The sequence below is a fragment of the Vidua chalybeata genome, chromosome 3 (assembly GCF_026979565.1).
Source record: "Vidua chalybeata isolate OUT-0048 chromosome 3, bVidCha1 merged haplotype, whole genome shotgun sequence".
NCBI lineage: Eukaryota > Metazoa > Chordata > Aves > Passeriformes > Viduidae > Vidua > Vidua chalybeata.
The window spans coordinates 104,489,585-104,513,237 of NC_071532.1; the positions used below are offsets into that span (position 1 = coordinate 104,489,585).

General features: G+C 36.2%; 1 protein-coding gene across 1 annotated transcript in view; it reads right to left on the minus strand.

Moving 5' to 3' along the window:
- Positions 1-11,389, minus strand: part of APOB (apolipoprotein B) — a 35,522-nt gene extending 24,133 nt beyond the window's left edge. Inside the window, 12 exon segments of the mRNA XM_053938624.1 lie at positions 694-840; positions 1,003-1,120; positions 1,291-1,518; positions 2,282-2,501; positions 3,250-3,335; positions 3,523-3,647; positions 4,634-4,789; positions 4,973-5,126; positions 6,148-6,293; positions 7,148-7,263; positions 9,898-9,936; positions 11,293-11,389. Of these exon segments, the coding sequence (XP_053794599.1) occupies positions 694-840; positions 1,003-1,120; positions 1,291-1,518; positions 2,282-2,501; positions 3,250-3,335; positions 3,523-3,647; positions 4,634-4,789; positions 4,973-5,126; positions 6,148-6,293; positions 7,148-7,263; positions 9,898-9,936; positions 11,293-11,350 (1,593 nt within the window). The 5' untranslated portion in view covers positions 11,351-11,389.
- Positions 11,390-23,653: the final 12,264 nt, after the last annotated feature.

Genomic DNA, 23,653 nt, shown 5'->3' on the forward strand with positions numbered 1-23,653 from the left:
TAGGAAAAGAAGATGCTCAAAATCTAGTGCTGCAGGAAATTTAAAAACAGTTTAAAACTAAGTAATAATTAAAAAATTTAAATGTATTAAACTAAATCTGAGGATATGAGTTTCAGGTGTTTCCAGTCTCCCAGACTTTTTAAGCCTTGTCTGGAAGTGAGAGCATATATTTTAGAGAAGAAAATTTTCAGTATTGAAACTATCTCACCATACTGAGCAGAAATGCTCTGTACAATGATACCTATTCTGCAAGGGATGCTGTCATGTCACTGCATTGTAAACACACATCTACCCAGTGCTGTTAACAATGACAACAAAATGCCAGTATAAAATAGGGACATTACTTTTTCTTAGTTAAATACATTTAAGTCTGAGGTAATTCATTAGTTAACACCACCTTTAAATAAGCAGAGCTCCATTTAAAACACTAAAAGGAACAGATCTGAACTTCCCATTTAAACTGAGACTAACTATACAAAGAAACTGCATCTCAGAAGAGCAACACCCACTAAGTCAGGAGGTTTCCCAGCTGTGTGTATGGAAACTTACTAAAGGGATTCTGAAAAGCTGAAGCCAGATAAAAGGGAGATAGCAGAATTAAAACAATGGGAATAGCTTTGCATATTCAGTAACTCCTGTGAACTGCCAAGGTCAACTGAGAACAGTTTATCCTGGTTCTTGGGACCAATTTACCTCTTCAGTAATTGTCATTTTCCTGAATGCCTGGATGGCTGCTTTCTGAACTGAAAGTGATGCAGCTTCATTTCTGATACACGTCTTCAGAGAAGATTTCACACCGGGTTTAGCTTTCTCCATTACTGCACCCATGTTTCCAATAGCCTGGCAGTGATGAAAACACAGAAAGATGATAAAAACTTCCTCTCCGCCAAGAGAAATAGAGTAATATATGTGATAATATAATATAATATAATATAATATAATATAATATAATATAAGTATTATATTAATAGCCTGCATAAGGAAAGAAGGAAATAAAAATACCCGAAGTGTGAGGTATGTGAGTTCATCTTCCCCAGAACAATCAGTGCCAAGCAGTGATAGCATGAAGTCTGCAACATCTGCTATTTCCTCTGTCACAATCTTCTTCTCGTTGTAGAACCTAAAGAAAGCGATAAACACATCAGAAACAGAAGAGGAAATGGGGAAATGTCTATATTTTATTCCTAAAGAGCAAATACATGAAAATAAAAATATCCTCCAATAGTGAACACTCTTAGGGTTTACTCTAAGCACTGCAATTTTATAGACTTGCATGCTATCATTACTTACTTAGTAACAGAATGACTCAGTCCATAAAATGAAGCTCTACTTGGCTGATACTGGGCCATGTTAAGAATTTCCCGTATTCTTTGTGGGGTTGGAGAAGGCAACAGTCCCAGGGTGTATGTGACCATGTCTGCCATGAGTGGATTCACATTTCCAGTTCTCAGGATTTGAAGGATTGCACTGTAGCACTCTGGAGTCCCACACTGGGCCAGGGCCTGGACAGTGATTGAACTGAAAGGAGAAGAGATGACTTTTATTAATTAATTCCCTGTTTGCAGTTATAGCTGCATGTTGACTGTTTGAAACAAACATATGGCAGGTTCATTAAGACGTTTTAATATAAATGATGTAAGCTTATGTGTGTCTGGAAGCAAATTATGCAAATTCTTACCAAAAAGAAGTTTCTTGGTTTTAGAAGTTATACTAATAACCCAATTAAATTAGAACGGTATGATCATTACATGGATGTATCTTTTTTTTTCCCTTCACAACAGACTTTGCCACAACTTTAAGTATTATCATCTAATATATTGACTCAGACAGAGGCTCTAGTTCCTTTACAGATGGAGAACATAAAGTATATGTAACCTGGCTTAAGTCCAGCTCAGACAAAGAATAAGGGTGTGGAGTGGAGGGCAGGGTCAGACCAAACAATAGCACTCTTCCATGTCTGCTGAAGTCTCACACTCAAAACTGTGTTCTTTGCTGTAAGTCACACTTGGGGGTTTGGAATTATAGCCATTGTCCTTGAACAAAGCTGCATGAAAGATATTTGGCTATAAAAACGCATCCAAAGGATTGTGTCAGGTGCACACAGTTAGCTTGACTCTCCCTTCCTTATTTCCCTCTCTATATAGTTCTCAGAACACTTATCTTTCTGAAAAACACTCATTACATCCAATACACCTCTAATTTAAAACTGTTTGCAGCAAATAATCAACTATAGCACACATTGATGTGTGGTGTTCTTGCACTGTGAAGTGCTGAAACATACCTTGAGGTTTCCATCATCTTTGGAACAAGAGGGCCAAGAGTGCTGTTATGTAAACTCCTCAGCCCAGAAACAAATCTGTAAAAGAGTCTTGCTCTCTGCTGGTTTTCCTGGGAGGCTGTAAGTTTCTGCATTTCCTGCAGGGTTTTCAGAACAGCATCGCCCTGCCTGGGCAGTTTGGCATCTGTACTTTCCAGTGCAAGTCCCTTCTCTTCCAGTGCATCTAGAAATTGGAAAAAAATTTCATTCTTTATGTCTTTATGAGGGAGCTGTGTTAATTTTTATCTTCTGTCATACATTCAGTATAAATACAAAGACTGTACATTATTTAATATGATAACTGTTGAAGTTTAACAGCTGAACAGTTTATGAAAATAACGGTGTGGAATTTAATATAATTGTCCCAAAAGTTGAATGTTTGTATACATTCTTTTGTATTTTCATGAAGATTATTTCTTAACACCTCTCATATTAACATCATTTGCTTTTTCAACTTTTAATAAATATATGTTATATTATTGGGATTATATGTTATTGGGACTGGGATTAATAGCTGCAGGTCAGAAAAGTATGTTTCAGAACAAAATATATAGTAATAATAGATTATTTACATTTGGCACTGAAGCTAAAAGATGCATAAGAAATTATGGGTAGCTGAAAAGGGTTCATTAAACTAATTTCCAATAAGAATAAAATTACTTTTTAAGCAAATTATATGCTTTTAATTTTTAAAGAATAATTTTAAAATTAAAATGAAAATACAAAGATTAGGGATGTTTTTAAACTTCTCAGGTTTTCCCATTTTATACTCAAACTTTTCCTTACTAAGTTGCTAAAATTTCATTTAAAATGACGAATTTGTTTGGTCCCCTCATCTTTAATTAATTCACTATAAAAAGAATTTGCGAAAAAATTGTCCCTGTATTTATATTTTGTCTCTGTATTTATAATATTGAGAACTGCAACTATACCTCCATCAAAATTTTTGTTAGTGATCTTTGGAGTATCTTCAAGCTTCAGAGTCTGGTTAACCTCTGTCATGACACCATAGCGATTTCTAGGAAAGAAAGAAATAATCAGTGCTTTAGTTAAGTCCAAGTGCCTTTACAAGGTCTTGACAGGCCTCCTGCCTTCTTAAAAACAAAATATCCATTTAGGGATGAAGTCAGGGCAGAATGTGATTCACCACCATTTAGAATGGATATTTATAAATATAGGGTAATGATAAATAGTGAACCACCTACTTGTATGAGGAAGGCAGAAACAGGTGTTTTTCACTGCAGACAGCATCTCTTATGTGCCTTTTCTTTGCATCAATATTGTAATGACAGAACTGAGTGCTCTTCAGAAGGGCAGATAAAGGGGTGTTCTGTAAAATAAATAGTTTGGCGGTCAGCTTACTGAGTAGAACAGGAAACAATCACAGTTTTAAAGGCTGACACAGTTTTACTGTAGGATTTACAGTTACATATTGGAAATGAAGGTGCATAACTGGAATCATTCATACACAAAGACAAAATTGTGCCAGTAACAATCTTTGGACTTAAGTCTGTTCTCAGGCAAAAATCCCACTGAAATGGTCCCTCAGGCCTTATTGAGGTGCTTGGGTTAGTAGTTACTTCATGATTGATCCCCTGCTGCCTACAACGAAGGCTCCCTCATTAAACCAATTTGTAATTTTTGGAATAGTTCAGTCCCCTTGTAACAACTGTGACGTTTTCTTTAATTTCAGTCTCATGACACAAATTTTAAAGATTTCTACAAAAAGCTGTAGAAGTGGCAGAAATTATAAAATGTGTTTTCAGCATTAAATGAAACCATTTTTTTTAGTTAAAACACACAAAAGCACAGATGCCATCATATCAGAAAGAAATCTGACAATATTCATGCAAGCAGCTTCATCTGATCATTGTGGATTAACAGGCAGACTGAACATTTTGTCAAATCACTTATTTCAGGGCATCTAGAGCTCTATCCTCTTGGACCTCACATATACTTTAGATTTTTGGAGGTCTACGTATTTTAGATAAAATTGGAATTTTGAAAATTTTGACCCACAAAATAAAAAATTTGGCTATGCTTTGATAGGTTATTGAATAATCAATAACACCAACTCAATATATGAAAAGCTCTCCTTTAAAATAGAGAAGAACATGAAAGGAATTACACTCTTGCTCTGTATCTATTTTTCTCTATTGACAGCCAATAATACTGCCGTCTGATCTAAGGGAAGGGTGCAGGAAGGTGCTATGTTTTCAAAAAATAAATATAAAAGTAGTCATGATAGTGGTTGTTTATCATTTTAGTGCTGGTGTGAAAAATGTTACATTATATAACTTTTAATGGCATACTTACTAGTCCTTTTACAATGGCAATGGGGCTGACATGATCTCTGATGGGACTGAAGTTGTCACAGCCTTTCAGGTACCTGGTAATTGAAATATCTTCTGCGACATTCCCTTTTCTGGATTTGAATTCAACTTCACTGTCACACTTTCCGTACACAGTATCCTGGAAAGAAGAAAGAAGTCAGTGCCTTTGCTGGTGCTGTCAGACATTTTCTGATCTACCTGAAAGGCATCCTTTCTGATCTGAATGTCCAGGCCTTTTGAAAATGATGTTCAGGAATAACTCTGTCTAGGTGAGCTTTTTTCCATTGGTTAACACAATTAAGTTAACTTTCAAAAGACCTACCATTGGAATTGTTTTTATGTTTTCCACTGTTTCTGTTGGCACAAGGAGAGCTGAGATGATACCTCTCTTGAGATTCAGTACATTGAGAGCCTCATCCTTCTCTGGATACAGCTTGACTTTTGTTCCATCCTGAATGATGAATTTTAGTTCATTCCTGCCCCCCAGAAAAACAACATTAGTATGAAATCATATTAAAGCCACACAGTAAAGAACATGTTATCAATAGCCTACTGGGCTAAAGATAAAGCATCATGTTTATCTTGGTCTATCATTATTTACTATTCACTGCTGTTACTAACAGAAAGTACTACTATTAAACCAGAAAAATTCTAACCAAGGACATTTTGGTTTCACCAGATTACATTATCTAAGGGCAAGCAAATACCAAGAGCAATGTCTGAAAGTTGGAATTGCATAAATTTGGAGAGGAGATAAATTTTTACAATGAGATAATTATTAACCACTGTAAAAAACTATAAAATGATGGGAAGGATTCACTACTAGTCTGAGTCTTTAAAGAAAACCATAACTGTTTTCTGTAAAACATATTTTAACACTGTCTCTAGTTGGTTTTAGATCTATAGACAAGATGATTTTAGATCTAGTAAGACAAGAGGACTACTGAGGCACTGAAAGAAGCATGAAGGTGCATGACTAAAAATATGCACTGACAAGCAATAGAGACTAGATGGGTGTAGGGAGTAGAAGAAATTAGTTACAAAAGCAAATACGTAGGGAAAAGATTAGCTACACAGGCTGTTAGAGATTGAGGTTGGAAATCTGGACATCAGTCTCAAATGCCTTTCTATTGTACAGTCTGTTAGCAAAGGAAAATTATCTTAAACCAGCTAAGTGCAGCCATTTAAGAATGTGCTTACAAGAAGGAATAATAATTACATTTGCAATAATCTTTTGAGGGACTACCCAATAACTTCCTGATGTAGATTACAGAAATGAAGAAACCATTCCAGGTGAAAATGTTGCATGTAAAATTCCCTTCCCTACTGGCAATTGAGAACTATGGTAACCCTAAATTTTATCAGGGATAGTTTTGCTGTGGAACCGGCTTACAAATCTGCCATGTTATCAGTAAATATGTCCCATGTCTAAAAAAACATATTCAGGGTTGACTGTTTACACTGTCCCAAGTATTGAAGATAATTGACATTGCTTACTTTGACATGGCACTTGCAAAGTCCTCAGAGTTCTTGGACTTTTTCAGAATAGCCCTTCCCTCGGTGTCAGCACCAAATGTCTCCCTCAGGGAGCAATGCATTGTCCTCAGGATGAAGCGGCATAGCTGGGGTACCTCCAGTTCAACCTGAAAACACAAATATTATATGTTATTCTTTTTAGCATTATCACATTTCCAGGATCACCCTGCTACTGCTTTGAAATTTCCTTGGGTTTTGTAAAGTGTCAGGATCACCTTGCTACCAGCTGTTGGGAAAGACTCCAAAGTGCTCTAAATAGCTTAAGGTAATTCCATGGAGGAGATAATGGGCAAGTATTTGCTTGGCTAATAGCATGGATCATACTAAATGAGCAAGTTAGTTTCTGAGAATTTGGAGTATTAGAACTGTATGAAAACTTAAGTCATTACACCGATCAATACATTTAGACTCTACTAGAACAGTATGTGCTAAATAAAACTATTTTTCACAGTTACTCCATTTCAGGAAAAAAACCCTCAGAACCAACATCATGTTGAGAAAGTTTTGGGCAAGATAAGGTGACGTTGGTTAGATAAATGGCCTATGGGACCTTTTACACCTACAGGCCTGGTATTGCCTTGAGTTACCATCAGCAGGCTCTCATGTAATCTTCATGGCATCAATTAGTTATTTTAATTCAACTTATAGAATATTTAATGGACATTGGTAGACTGAGCCTGGGAGCTAGGGAAAATGGAAGTACCAGGTCTTGCCCCTTTCTCATGTAAAAGTACAGCCAGACTGGGATTGAAATGCATGGGCACAGAGGTATGAAGGACTTCTGCCATCCTCAGTGCCTCTGCCTAGAACAGGGGAGGTTTAGTCTACATGATTCTCAATATGTGCCTTTCAAAAGGATGATCTTGTCTGGAAAATCACTGAAGGATACTCCACAGCTGCCAGCTCCCATGTTGTTAAGTACACAATCCCCAGCTGGGTGCATTTACTCCTCTTTGCCTACCTTGCAAGTGATCTTTGAACCGCTTCGGGAATCTGCTGTTCCTGTGATCCCACTTGATGTCTCTGCTTCATATGAGTAAACATATTTTCTGAGGGGTTTAAATCTGGTTGCATCCTCTGCAAATGGGAAAGTGAGAGTGGTTTTATGACCTAGGTAGGATATACATATGCAATCCTTACAGTGTGTGCTTAATGTTGTATAACTAAAATGAATGCAAGAAAAAGGAAGCCTGAAGACCCATGCTCCCACTATTTCCTTTTACAGAATATCTTTCAGACAGAGAAGTGATGCCTTCATGTCAGTTGGATACTTTCTGAAGCATAAGACAAAATTTCAAGGAGCAGCATAAGTTTTGGGGTCCACTGCTCAGATGGGATCTGACACTGTGACCCCACCTGTCCTTCAAATCACCCCCAAAAAGCAAATGAGAAAGACAGAAGAAAACTTGAACTGTGAAACTGTTAAGAACCCTATGGCTTCTTAACTGAGCCAATCAAATTGTAATTTTCAAATTGGTAATAAAAAAATTCCTTTCAGCTTAGATTTTTTCATCATAATGCAAATGTAAGGAGCTGCTTTACCAGTCACATGACTGAGACTGAAAGCAAAAAAAACATAGAAATAGACAACACACCAAAACTACCATTCCTCAATACAATTTCACCTGAATTTATGGATGATCTTTCTGTCCCAAACTCTCTGAAATATGATGTATTTTAATTCACTCATTAGATCAGAAAATTTTACTAGGGTAGATTATTTTTAATGGACATAATCTTTAGTTATATAAAGAACATCCAGAAGAAGGGAAAAACATTAAATAATGACTAGGACTATCGCAGGAAGGAGTATTTCCAGACATGTTTCTCTTTCTATCAAAGGAAACCCCAAAACCTAATAGGCTTTCTCAAAAGAATGAATTCCACCTCTATTTAACCTCTCCCTGTTGCCCTCAGACTCAACCATCTGTAATTTTAAAGCCTGTAAGCAGCAATGAACATGGTAATAGAAATATAAAGAAAGAAACAGTCTCTATGTCAAATACAGGAGTATATGATGTTTCTTTGATGTCTGGAACGAGTAACATAAGCCAAACAATATCTTCAATCACAATTCACTCCTACTAAAACTGCAGGTATTGTTTCAAACTAAAGATGATGATCAGGCACTTTAAGTCTCTGGAGCAATCCAGGTCAATCTGAAGCCAAAATTACTGTTCCCTTGGTTTAGACTGAGCAACTCACTGGAACTGATTCTGTTGTGATCCTGAATGAAAGGCAATTTCCTAAATTGCCTCTCTGTGGTTAGTTGTTACTGCCTGACCATATACAGTCCTGATCTACTTTTATAGAAAAACCAAAGATAGGTAATGCTGGTGTAAACCCAAATACCCATCATCAAATCTGTATGATTTTGCCTGCCTGTGTCTGCAGGAATGTGGCTCAATCTTCTTTTATCAAATGTTTGTCGCATCAGAAGCCAATGGAAATGTTAACATTGCCCTTTATGTCACACCATTTCATACACAGGGAGGACAAAAAATTAATTCTTCTATAAATCTTGTTTCCTCACTGAACTATCACTTTTATTAGCTTTACATATTTTAGTTGAGATTATTTTCATGTAATTGCTAAACAGAGTTATTGCAATAATAACTAACTGTCATACAGTAATCAGCATCTTAAAAACATTTGAGAACTTAATTAAATGATCTATTTAACTCTAGAATTAGCTGCTATTAAGGGATTCATCACTAATCCTGTCACTTTTGACTATCCTAGTCTCTAACTGTACTCAGAAAAATTTGCAACACTGGTAGCTACATTGCTAGAGTGAAAATTATTGCTTTATATACTGCTTTTAAACAGAAATCAATGAAAAAGGAATAGAGAAATTATAAGCTTAGAAATACACATGACAAATAAGTATCAAAAAATAAACAAGAAACTGGCAATGAAGCCCAGCAGTCATTGAGGTGGTTCAGCCATCTGAAGTAAACCAAATTGCCTGGAGATGGTGCTAAAGCACCCAACAAAGGAAAAAAGACCTGAAGACTAAGAAAAACTCATTCAGTAACTCATTCAGTACTTTGACCCTGTGGTGGAACATTATGTATCTAACCGAGCAGTCAGCACCAGTCAGAGTTCATGACAAAGACAGAGCATAAAGTCAGCATTTCCTGACTCTTGGCTTGTTTAAAGAAATTGCTGTCCTTGCTGACAGAGTTGATGATTTATTCTACAGGTATTTAGTTAGAAATCTAAGTGCAATTATGTGGGCTTAGCAGCAGCTGTGAAGGGCAAATAAAATGTGAGATCCAGTCCACACTGAAGTGTAGTGTACTTAACCTCACTGTTAAAGCTTCACATTTGGTAACCAGGGATTTCTAGATTAAGGAATTTGCATCTGACAATTAAGAAATAAATAAAAAACCCCCAACCAAACACCAAACTCACAAACCCAACAGAAAATAGTTTCTTAATGGGAACTTTAGGAAAGTTCAGAAACTTAACCTCAGCTTGTCCAGTCTTAGAAAAGTCCATATTAGAAAAGTTTTAAAATTATTTGAACCAAGCCTAATGGATAATTGAATACTTAAAATAAATGGCAAGGAGGACTTAAGAATATTACCATCACTTTCATTTAAGTTATTTCAGAAGAAAATATTAGGAAAACTCAGGCTTTGAAAGATGTTTTCAGTTAAAATAGTGACATAAGTAAACAAAAGGAAATGCAAAAAAAACACTTACTTGAACATCCTGGATTTGCACTTTCAGGTGATTCTTCTTCTGTAGAAAACCCAAACAAACAACATTAAAAATTGGAAAAGCTGTTTACAAAAATGTTTGTAAAACAAGATGGATGAAATGTACCATATAACACATTTTACTTTAAAATTTTAGTCAATTTGACCACACAAAAATGCTGCAAAATGGATGAATGGCTATACTCTGTTTTTTGTATGTTTAAAATAGGACAACTTTGAAGGTTAATACAAAAATTATCTGCCAATAAATCTTTTCTGAATATTGAGAGTTTCTTCCTTGGAGGAAAAGAACGCTGGTTGGAAGCCTATTCAAGTTTCAAATTAAGAAAAATTATTTGCTCCAATCAGTTTTAGATATATTCTTATTCCTTAGACATTACTCTGTTTAAATTAAATTAAATTAAAATAAACATAATCTACTAATTTTTTTGCATTTATTGGATGCTCTGTCATTCTTTGGGATATCACACATGAAGGCCAGCACTTTCCATGATGTTCTCTGCACACTTTCCAAGTTTTCACTCTGGAAATTCTAAGTAGACCACTCTATAGAAATAGAGTGTAACATTAATCACAGTAACAATAGTGTCAGAAATACTACTATTGCTATTAAAATAAAATTAATAATATCATTAATAACAATTAGAAACAAGGTTTATTGTATAGCAATACATTTATTAACATCAGTCAGAAAGAGAATATTAGTTCAATAAAGATGTACATATGATGAATTAGATCTTCGTATAAAACCAGACCTGCATAGTTACCTCCAGACTCATTTTTCTCCTTAAGCTCCTTGAAGCCTTAGATAACACTATAGACCTGTATTCTAAAAAGCCACTTCTTGGGAAGCAAGGATAGCTCACGATCCATAGCATCATATTGATCTCAGCTGTCTTTTCTGATCTTAGGAAAAAATCCCTCTACTGGCCCACTTCTTTTACTAATGACTGTGTCCCTTCAATACAAAATTGCATTTAAATTGCCTGCCAAATACAATTTGCTTTACTGCTCTCTCTCTTCACATTTGATGCAAAATAGGTTAGCAACAGCTGGGCCAAGTCTGCATGGTATCTTCAAGCTATAGTAGCTCCATGAGGATTTAAAAAGACAATGCTACAGAAAAACAGTGAATGCCTTACAAGTTGCAAAATACATTAAATCTGTTCAAAACCCATCAGGGAACATTAATGACTTTTCTATGCTGGGATCCTCCTATGACTGCCCATTCCTATGAAGGGAAGAAATTATATCTTTGCCACACGCAACCTTTCTAATTCTATAAGCCATGGTCTTTTTGATTTTTTTTCAATATTGTTGTTTTAATGGGCTCATAAATAAAGCAGTAAAGAGCACTGACATAAAAGAGAATACTTACGTGTGAGAACACCACTGCTGAGCAGCAGGGAGAGCAGCAAGAGCTGCACAGGGCCCATGGTGAGCCCCGGTCCCTCTTGCTGCTCTTTCTTTATCTCTTTTGTCTTCCCTCTTCAAGTCTTCCCTGCTGCCTCAGGGAGAGTGAGCCTTCTGACTTGGACTTCCATTTATATAGTCTGTAGCAAGCAGCTGAGTCAAACAGTTTAGAAAGCTCAGAGCAAATTGCCAAAGGTCCAAAGGTGAGAGTCCCAGATCCTCACTGCGCTCCACACCATCCCTGCTTTGATTACTGATAGTCACAGAGACATTTAGGTTGGAAAAAACCTCTAAGATCATTGAACTAACCTCCAGTAAACTCGGGATTCTCCAGTTAGTCAGGACTGTTCATAAATGATTGACAGTGGCTCAGTGAGCACTCCTGCTAGCTCCTCATCCTTCCTCCTCTGAGAATAAAAAACTATCATTTTGTGAACCCTGTGATTTCATGATGAATCCAAACACTCCTAAAATACAGGGCTATCTAAGTGCCTCTTCGTCCTTGCCTGCCCCTTTTGAAGAGTTTAAAGCCCTCCACTATGGCTGTCTAGTAATCCAAGTCATCCCACCATGCTCCCATGATGGCCAATACATCATAGAATCCTGCTGCACAACGGCTTCCAGCTCCTCCTGTTTGATACCCATGCCGTGTGCATTGGTGTAGATGCATGCGAGTTGTGCTTCTGGTCCTGCTACCTTTTGAGGGGAGAAGCTCTAATTCCTATGTGATGATTCTCAGGTGCACCCACTCTTTATAACATATCAATAACTCCTGTGTTTTTGCTGCCACAAAAGCGGGTCCCCATGCCCTACCTCCCCTGTGGTGGCAGATTAAGGGACTGTGGTACGACACGGTCCCTCAAACACTGGCATGTTGCCCCCAGGTTTATCTGAAGGCACAAGACTGAGCTGGAGATAAGTCACTTCCATTTCACTGTTTTTTTCCTTAAGCAGAATTTTTAGAGCCAAATCCCCCAGCTAGAGTCTCTAACAACGCATTAGAATAAATGTACCACATCTACGTAAGTGATTACAATGAATAAATTAGAGATGGAAGAAGTTATCATTGCATCGTGTTTTAGTACAGATGTTGAGAAGCTCAAGAATATGAGTACTTGACAAAATGAGAATATTGTGCAACTACTGGCAGGAGATTGAAAGTTTTTTTTTTTCTTTGAAACAAAATCTGTCATATGCCTTTTAAAAAATATTTTACTTTGACTTAAAATATTCAGGTAAAACCAGTCGTGCCTATTTTGAAAGTAAGTTCTGCATAATTCTTTTGTTTCCTTATTTTTAGGTTCAATATTTGTTTGGTAATAACAGCAAAAATATGAAAACTAGATGATAAATTTTATCTGAATGAAGAAGATAAACCTATGAAGAACATAAACTTGATTAAATGCAAACAAATCCCTCTTTTTAGCATTATGTGTGCTGGCAAAAAATACAGGGTTTATGTAATGAAAAATTCTATTAGTTTGAATTCTTTCTCTATTCATATTTATCAAAGCTAACTGCAGTAAAAAAATTGATTTTGGAAATATTTAAGAACATTTTGTCCAGTAAATTTAATTTATCATATATCTGATCAAATGGAAATGTTTTGACATTCACATATTTAAATATTTTTCCTTAGTTTGTTGAATCAAAAATCAAATTTTGGCTTAGCTAAGCAGTAATTTCTATAACCCTGCAATGTTACTATTTTACCATACATCATGGTAGTTATCTTTAAAGTCTCATATTTCTACATACCCTTTCTCTCTTGGACTTAATAGCTGGATTACATTTCCCAGGGTGCACTGAGATCATGTAACCCTTAACATTAGCTCAGCCAAATGGTAACCACTGATGTAGGATGGCCTGTATTTTCCAATAAGGGAGGCATCTTTCCTGTAATCAGGATTTTGTCTGATGACATTAACAAAAGCATGTCATTTCATAGACATTTCCTGCAAAAATTCCTTTCATGGATTCATTGGTGACACCAGAAAGAAAGCATTTCTTTGATTTTACTGGTTTCTGTCCTTGGCTTATATCAATCACAGATACAATAAATACAGATTTTAATTTTTTTACTTCCAAAAAGCAACATTTTTTGTTTACTTTTGTGTCCACAGCTTCCCCAATATATGCTGTGATGTGTAAAGAAGACTTTTTCTTATAGTATGATTGTACCAAAAAGAGTGCACAAAGATAGCATTTTGCTCATAGCATTTGATTCATTTCTGCATGCCAACATGACAGCTTTGACTATTTCCTAAAATCTATTTACTTGCTCACTGTAGCATTGCAGATAAACAGAGCTCTGGAGTGCCCAGCATTCAGAGTTAGCTATTTCCTTATTTTGCCTGTGTCTCCTCACTGCCTTCACGTGGTTATTCAGGCTGAAGTTGAGCCTGACTGTATTAATATCATGTTGAATGGCTATAAAAAGGTAACAAAAGTTATGACTCAGCCCATAAGCATGCAGGTAATGAGTGTACCAATCTGCTGTAACAGTTTTATACTGCTGTATTACCTAGTATCCTGGTTTTGGCTGGGATAGAGTTAATTTTCTTCTTTAGTAGCTGGTGCAGTGCCATGGTTTGGATTTAGCATGAGAATAATGTTAAAAACTCACTGCAGTTTTGCTTGCTGCTAAGTAGTGCTTACCCAAAGTCAAGATCTTTTCAGTTTTCATGCTCTGCCAGTGAGGAGGTTCACAAGAACCTGTGAGGGAGCGTGGCCAGGACAGCTGTCCCAAAGTGGCCAAAGGGATATTCCATACCAAGGAACGTCATGCCTGGTGCATAAGCTGGGGGGAGTTGGCTGGGATCTGCCAATTGTTGCTCAGGGATGGGCTGGGCATTGGTCAGTGTGTGGGGAGAAATTGTACTGGGCATTACTTGTTTCCCTTGGGTTTTATTTCTCTCCTATTCCTTGCAATACTTCTGGGCCACAAAGCCCATTGTTTGTGTATTCCTCAGAGATACTGTCCATGCATTGAATCAATGGTCTTAGGAAATGTAGGAAAAAGGACAATACTTCTGATATGCTGAATTAATTTTATACAGAGAGATAATTTGTGGGTGCATATTATGGATGTGCAAAATCTCGTACATACTGTAGAAGCCTTAGCAATTGTGGAATTGCTAAATGTATAGAATTGAACAAAAAACCCATTTAACATTCAAACTTTAATCAAGCTTATTAAACTGATTTGGGTTTAAATTTTGTTTCTAAACAATGTTGTTCATTAACACTTTATTTTTTGAAAGCTCTTAGTTGTAGTTCTCCTGACATTCAGAATCTAGATTTGTTTTTAAAAGAACAATTTATCTTATGAAACTCTGTCTTCAGACTTCACCTTTTTCCACAACTGCACAGAGAAATCTGCATCAAATCACTCATCTGAATTCACTCCTTCCTACACATGTATCTTCTAGAGAGGAGCTACTTTTTTGTGCCTGTTTTGGCAATGGCAATAATAGTTTTGTTAATACTGATATAATTAGAGAAATTCCATTAACCTTTAATTATATATTCTATAGTGTATATATAAAAATATTTTGTATCTATTATGTGTGTGCATATATTATATATGGCATAATATATTACAGAATGTAGTATGTTTTTCTGCTTGGTGATACTGAGAGTTTCTTTGTCTCTCGGGAGACTGCTCAGATGCTTTGACAGTACATTTAGGAGAGGTTTTTGCATAGTCTTAGGATAAGACTTTTTTAAAATTAACTCACTGAAACACTTTATTAAGTTTTTTATCTCATTTTCATTCAATGACTTTTGCAAGAAAACAAAACAGACAGTTTATAGAAGCACTTATGGTTAGTACTAAGTTACTTATATTCCTTATATTCCTTCCTACTTATATTCCAAAGAATCATTTTGTCTTTCCTTCTGTCCCTCTCTCTTCTCTTTTTCTTTTTTCTCTCCTTCCTTCTTGACTGTCATTTTTCTTCCTTCTTTCTTCTTTTCTCTTCTAAGAAATATACCCACTATTTGGCATGCACATTTATTTTTATTTCATTCAGGTCAAAGCCCAGCACTTCTGTAATTTGGGAAAGATTGGTCTTAGCCTGCTACTGTGTTTCTCAGTTCACAGTGTCATCTGTTCAGGTCTTAGCATGTCCCTCATCAGAGAAAAATGCTTGTATTTTCTGGTGAAACACCTATGGTGCTAACTATAACCCAGTGGCAATTGGAGGAAACTGTGTCTCCCAAAGGAGGTGTTGGAGGTGCACAAACATACCCTCTGTTTGTCTAAGAAATGCTGCCAGAAGCCTGCTGAGGCATCAAGAGTTGAAAAATATTTGGCATAAGCCATCTCCTCCAGAATTTCTCTCCTTGTAGGTAGTGGAAAATGTTTCCTTTTTACATATTTATTTAGTTCTTTTGAGTATATTCTCGGGCAAAGGGGTCTGACTCCTTTTAGCACTAACAAGAAAATGTACTGAATCCTTTGAACCTTTTATTCATATTCTCCCTTCAAAGTATTAAACCTCCTCAGTTCCTTCATTTTGTTTTGTCATTAGGCAAAGAAATTTGCTTTTCAAAACTGTGGTAGGCTGGTTCTTTAAAAGCCATTTTGAATTTTCCCAAGACATTCCTACAAAGATGTTGCAAACCTCTGATTTATTCTCTCTCATCAACAAGGTGACATCATGAAATGCTTGATGTATTTCTAAACCAGCATTTTTTCCCCTGTTCCTTTCTTATTTGACATTATATTCAAATGCTTGCTTTTTTAGCTCACCACTGGAAAACTGATCATATATTGTCTCTTTTAATATTAATAATACTGTTTCTGGAGCAGATGTTCAATGCATCTGCAAAAAAGGTAAGGCTAAGAAAGAACCCATTTACTCTCAGAATGACAATCTGGGGATTTCCTGTAAAAATTACATGCTGCTGTTCCAGCAACTTCCATTGAGCCAGTGGCATTTTGTCATCCTTTCTGTCCAGGTTGTAATGTTACAGTATTGCCTGCCCTGCCAAGACATTATATTCATTACAGAAGTGGTTCAGTCAGCCATGGTTTTTGAGAGCTCCAGCTTGAAACTCTGTGCACCTTTTTGCTTCATCTCTCCCATGGTTTCAGCTCTCCATCATTTTCATACTGCTGGAGCTCATGCTGTCTCCACAGTCTTTCATGTACACAGAATGCCATCCCTGCCTGCAAAATTCCAACTGCTTTCCCAAAATTAATTCACACCACCACTGTACTTTCCATGATGATTTTCCTAATCTCTGCATCTGGCTACTTGTCAGAGCCTCAATTTTCTTTTTCCTGGCTTACAAGCTGAATCCATCAAAACAGAAACAGTTTTTTTAGGTTTTGGTTTTTTAAAAAAATTATTATTGTTATTCTTTTCAAATATTTATCTGTCACCTGTCAATTTTCTTCAGAATACCATGTTCCTCAAAGAATCACACTGTTAAAATAGCCTTCTGCACTTCAAATAAATGGAAGCTTTGAATGTAAGAATTATTCTTCATGGTAATTGTGCCTTGCTGTTTTTCTTTTTGCTGGCTTCTACTGCTCACAAATACACTGAGGAGTAATGTTTAAATACTTTCCAGTTGTTTTGGGAGCTCATTTTTTCCATCACTCTGAGCACTTAATTTTTCTTTCTGCTTTTGAGGGCTGTTCAGTAATCATTCATAGCCAAAGATTCTGACAGGTCGCTTTCCATCTCTCTGAGCTGATCCATCAATTTGATCCATCAGTTTCAACTGATTGATATTGTGCAACACAGCTTTCTACACAATATTATTTGGAATTTTACTAGATCATTCCCTATTCTTTTTAGGATACTGTTCTTCTTGGAGAGGGCAAAAAAATTCCATCGTCACATTAGCAATAGGGAATGAAATCACAAGCAGACTAACTTGCCTTACAGAGCACAGGAAGCTTTCTGCTAATGTTAGATAATTAATACTGCAGAAGATGCCCCCTGTGACACACCAGGTGCTCAAAGGCCACAAGGAAGTCTCTGTGAACTGAACTCACACATGACAGCTAAGGAAATAGATCTACCCAGTGTCTCATCAGAGGAGGAGAAAGAGGTATCTATACATAATTTTTCCCTTTACTAAGTACAGATGAGATACAAGAAAGAAAAAAAAAAAGGAATCAGTGCTTTTGCATGATGTTACCAGAAACGAAAACAAAACACGTGAAGCCACAAGAGTGACGACAGCAGATACGGCTGTCAGGTGGGGACTGAACTTTAATCTCTATATTGACCAGGTTATAATTCTCATTCCTGGATGATGAACTGCACCTGTTGGGCTTGAGGCTCTGAAAAGTTAGAAAGAAGGAGGACATGTTCTGCACCTGATTGGTACTGACATCAAAGGTTTTTCACTTTCTGGTCACCTTTGAAAATGTAACCTTAATAACCAGTGGGTTCAGTTCCCTTCCCTGGGTAAAAATGTTTTCAAAATTAGAAACATTATTATAGTGGTTGTGATTTTAAATTCTAGGACAGGCCAAGAGTCACAGAGATTTGAGAAAAACCCCTGCCTTTTATCTTTAAACATAGATTGTATAATTTAAGTATCTTCATTTACCCATACACCTGAGTATTTTGCTGATTAAACAGCACAGATCTACTGATGATATCCAACATTCTTCATTTTTAGAAGGCATCTGAGAGGAAAGGACCTTTTACCCTCTGTCTGAGTTCTTTTCTAAACTCAATATACCAACCTAGATTAACATACAACTAACAGGAAAGAAAACAATATTTTTAATATCTTTTAATATATTTTAAAACTAAGGTAATACACATTATTGCATGAAATAATTGTATCCTTACGTGTATGGGACAATATATGGGACAATACTGTGGTGCATAAAAATACTACATATTTCCCTATCACAGGAACAAGACATCTAAAATATGCTGTCAAAACTAAAACTTTTGCAATGTATTTTAATATATTTTTGTAAGAAAAGCATTTGCTGTACTTCATGAATTTTTTATTTATTTTATTTTATTTTATTTTACTTCTTTGATTTTGTGTTTCTATGATTCTGTTATTATCAGTTTGGATTTCAAAAAAAAATTATCAGTCTTTTAACTAGGATGAGACTTTTTTTGTTGTTATTTTATTTCTGAAGAAGGAAATGTGTCTCCTAAAAGCCATATTAGTAAGAGTTATATGTTTGCAAAGGAAGTTCAGCTTTGATGAATTATAACATTGGTGGAATATAAATCATCATGAGAGAGGTGTATTTATTCAATATAGTAACTTGTCTCTATTATTTCACACAGCAAATGGGAATCCTACTGTAAACATCTTACATGTGAATGGTGATTTCCTATACAGATACTCACTTCCATACATTGATTAATACAGACTTCTGACTAAATCAAGGGGGTTCCAAATCTAAAGGGTTGGCTAAAAATTATTTCCAATATTACTACATTTTTTCAGTAAAATCAGTTATTTTTTAATTCCACCACACAGTCAGAAAGAATGGTGCTGGAAATAAGCATGCTACCCCTTGTTGGCCCTGCCTACACATTTGATGATGTCCCAGGGGCTAGACTGACATCGTAACAGGATTCTGTATAGAGCTTCTGTTTTGGGGTCTGCAGGTTTGAAAATCAGTCCATGACATCTGTGGACAACATGCCTCTCAGAATAATAGGGAGTTGCAGACAGTTGCCACTTAAGCTAAAACTCCTTAATTCAAAGATTTCAGTGCAGATGGAGCATTTTCTCTTATGTTTGTGCATGACTGTCCAATTGTCTCTGCTATCAACAATGTAGTGATCCATTATGCTGATCACTCAAATGAAACCAAACCTCATTTAACACTAAGATAAGGTATAAGCTTTGAAGATAGGTTAAGGTTTATCTTTCAATAACAGCTGGAGCTCAGAAAAAATAAAAAGGGAATATCCTGTTGTTCCAATAGTATTCAGTTCAGATGTTATTTAGTAACAGAAAGAAAACTTTCAGAAGTTAATTTTTTTTAAGTTCTTTGCAAACATGCTTAGTCAAGGTAAGTAAATTATCTAACTATTTATTTTGTTGGCAAGGGTGAAGATTCTTAGATTTTTTGGCATATACTTCCAACATATCAGCATGCCAATTATGGCACATTTTAATGAAAAAGGAAGAGACACATAACACTAGGAGTCGCTTTATCTGCAAGAATAAATTGGTCATTGAATGAACTACATTGAATTGGTCAAGAATGAACTCCATCATGACCATAATGGAGTTATGTTCATCTATCTGTTATGAGGACAGGGCTCTATTCTGAAGCTGCCTCTTTGTTGTCGTCTGATGTTCTCAGCAGCTATTTCTCTGTTGACTGCTCCACATTTTGCTTTCTATTCCTTGACCTTTCAACATTTTTCGCCTTGTATCCAGTACCTCTGTTTAATTTTTCTTTGCCACAATTTCATCTAAAGAATTTTATTTTCTAATGTTGCTCTTTCATTTCTTCTTCCTATTTTCTGTTTCAGCATATTACCCATATCACACACTATCTCATTGTTACCTTTACTTCCAGAATTTTTCTAAGTCTTGCATTAGTGCTATACTGCTGAAATCTCATTTCCCTGTTCACTAAGCCCTTGTAATCCATTATCGTCTCTGGAATTTCTCTGCTAGGACAACGTAGCAGATTCTTATCATACACCACTTCAGCTCCTTAAAGTGCTCACTTTTGTGGTACTAAACCGTGCATAACCTCAGAGTGCTTTACTGGGGGGCTTCCTGAAACATCCCTCTGCCCATTTCCTAAACTCATGATGCAACATTTGTGCCCTGTTTCCTAGTGTAGAGTAGACTTCAGGCCTACAATATTCAAATGTTAAATTCAGGTAAGATGAATTCTACTGTAACAATAAGGGTTTGGTGGGCAGAGAACATGCATATAGTTGTGAGCACTTCAGGATTGTGGTCAATGTGTAGAGGTGGGCAAAAGAAAAGTAACATAATGAAGGAAAAGAATGGAGAACAGTGTTAAAATATTATATCAGTACTGTAGTAATGCAAGCAATGATATGTTCTCAACAGCAATAATAAAAATAAGAGAAAGCAAACAGAGCTATTATTCAGATCCAGTAGTTCCAGTTCAATGAACATGTGGTGGAAGCTAAGAAGGATCAGAGAAATACAAGTCAGAGCCACACCATCTCTTATCTGAGAGAGACTGAAGAGGCTCTAATTGTGTGCTTTCAAGAGGAGATAAGAACTAAGATAAAGGCACACAAACCAATTAGAAATACAGAGAAAGATGAAAATGAGGGTCTACTCTTCTTGCAGTACTAGAAGATATTTGGAGGGTGCCTGTGTGTGAAATCCATTCCTAACACAGTGCCAGCCAAATGTATTTTTACCTCCGTGGCTATCAAGGACACTTGTATGGTAGCTGGAAATAATATATGGATTTTACAGGAGATTTGCAGCCATCTCAGCTAGCAACTGAAGCTCAAACAAGACAATTCACCGTGGATGATAGTATGCTAGATGCAAAGGCCTTTAATCTTGCATTTAATGAACTTGAAAGTTGGCAATATATCTGAATGTAAACCTAATCTAACTAAACAAAACCAAAGAATAAGTATGACCCACAGGCAGCTTTTGAGATCTCTGGTTTAGATGTATTTATCAATGTATCTCCCGGTTTTGTTACCTCCTGGAAGTCCTATTCTGGTTGGACTGGAAGTAGTGTTTTTCAAAGACATAAAAGAAGACTTCTCTTGACTGAGCTGGTGATCTGAATACAACCTAAAGATACTGAAGCAGGCAGATACAACAATGCAAGAATACAGGAAGGATGTAATTTATGTATTTGTAAACTTCAACTCCTTAAATAATTTCATATCCTAGAGGATCTTCTCTGGTTTCCAGCTACCACATCAAAAGTTTAAGAACCAGTTGTTGATAAAAGAGATGCCATTATTGAGGAACACAAAGAAACTCAGATAGCATTAGGTACTCATCTGATTAAACATTTAGATCTCCACGGGCTATAATGCAAATGTAAATATTTTTATTACCTGCAGTCATCTACATCATAGATAACAGTTTTGAAATAGTCCAAATTGTCATGCTTAAGCATGTGAACTAAGAATTTCCCTTCAGAGGAAGGTAATTCTATAGCTTCTTCTGAAAGTTTCCAGCATACCTCTCTGAATCACCTTACATTGCTGGGGAAAGAGTGTAGCTGTTTCTGTAAGTCTACTTTATATTCTATAAAAATCCATCTTTCAGTCTAAATAGTAATTCATAAGTCCTGATTCTAGTGGGGCTGGGAAATAAATTTAAAAAATTTACCTATATCCTCACATAGAATTTTTCTCTTAACAGGCTTACATAGGTAGACATTTGTTTTTCTGTACCTCAAGTGGAATAATTCCTGATGCACTCAAAAGTAGAGAATGTAGATTGAATGAGAACGTAGAGCGAAGTTACTTGTTGATGGATTGCAGAGTTTAAAGGAGGTAAATATGAGAATGTAAAGCTTCTCCAACTCTTTGAAATAGAAGTTGTGCTTAAAATTTCAAGTTAGCATTTTTATTATTCAGTTTCATGGGATTATATCAAGCCTAATGTTGAATTTCAGTTAACTGAGATTTATGTTGGGAAAGTGCTTTAAATTCTCCCACAATTTTACACTTTGGTAAAAATATTATTCTGAGGTGAATTTACATATGGGCTTACCAGCTCTTAGGACAGCCTGGTGCTGGAAATTCTCAGCCTTTAATTACTGCTGATGGACATCCAATTCAGCCAAAGCATGAAGTAGGATTAGATTGAAACACCAAATGGACAGCAGTCAGTCTACAAACAGGATATTTTTATGGGATTTTCCCCCTGTTTCTTTAAAGTTTGGGTCCATAGAGAGAAGGTGATGATGGCTAGGAAAGAGTAGGTCCAGAAAGCTAGAAGGTGTATTATCTTTGGATGACTACTTGGATGAAGCTACACATTTGGAAAAGTAGAATATAGGAGGAAAAATGTCTGAGGAGTGGAAAGATGATGTTCAAGTAGGGATGGAACACAGAATTTAGGAGAGTGAATGTTATGCTCAAATATTCACACACCTAAAGATGCCCAGAAATGCAGATAGTAACTTGCATGAAGAGAAATTCAGACACCCCGTGCTACAGAAAGACTGCTTTGACAAACAGATTTTCTGTAGTGGAGAATATGAAAGACACAAACAGAAAATGTCTGGTAAAAACCAGAAATTAAACTAGTTACAGGGGAAAAGGGTGATGAGGACAGTTGGGTTTGTTTGTACTTAAAAAATGAGCTCACACATAAAATGGGCCAAGGATAATTTTCTGGGTCAGAGTTGAAGGCACAGTCCATGCCCATCAAGTGGGCTCTCATAGCACAGTCCATGTCCATCGAGTTAAATCCTCTCATTGACATGAGATGCTCACATGCAAAATGTGTACTGCAAATAATTCCTGACAGGAGAAAAGTCTGAAATAGTGCCTGGGCACTAAACCCTGCTATTGACTCTGCCATTTAGCTGTGAGAAAAAGTAAGGCTCAATTGATATTGTTTTGTTTAGTTTCCTAGTGTAGGTGTAGCCTGGGAGATTAGAGTCCAAGGAGACATGAAGATAATATACAGAGAACTGCAATGGAATGCCATGACCTAAGGACCAAAGAAAAGCAGGGAGAAGAAATGCTAGGATTCCTCTCAAATCTAGGAGAGGTTGGAACTAAAAATCTGGGAAGCAGCTTACCTAGAATTAGTCAATATGTCATCAAATAATCACATTTTGTCATCAAAGTGTAGGCAGTGAACAAAAGTATGCAATGCTAGACAAAAGTAAGGATACAAGATATGAATCTGAGGAAACCTGGAAAACTTTCTATTAGTGTTTAGATAATGAAGTGGAAAGCAATGATTTTGCTGGTTTCATATTGAGCTGGTCTACTTAGCTTAGTTTAGGGAAAAGAGTCAAGAAAACGTTATTTCCAGTGATTCTTCTAGTGCAATTGCAGAGATTTTAATTTCAAAGGAGGAGAATGAAGACTTGAAAAGGGAAGGAAAATAGGTAGATTATTAATTTCTAGGAATCAGAGAAATGTTCAGCCAACAATGAGCATTTATGAAAAGAGAATATTGTTAGGGGAAAAATATCAGATTAAGAGACTGATTTGCAGCACACGGAAGTAGAATGTAATTTCTTTAGAGCAATACTACTCCAGAATTTCCATATTAAAAAAGAGGACAAAACTTGAAATTAAGAACTCCCAGCCTAACTGAATAAATCATATCAGAAATGTCAGAAAATACTGTTAAAATAAACAGAACGTTAACAATGACTAAGA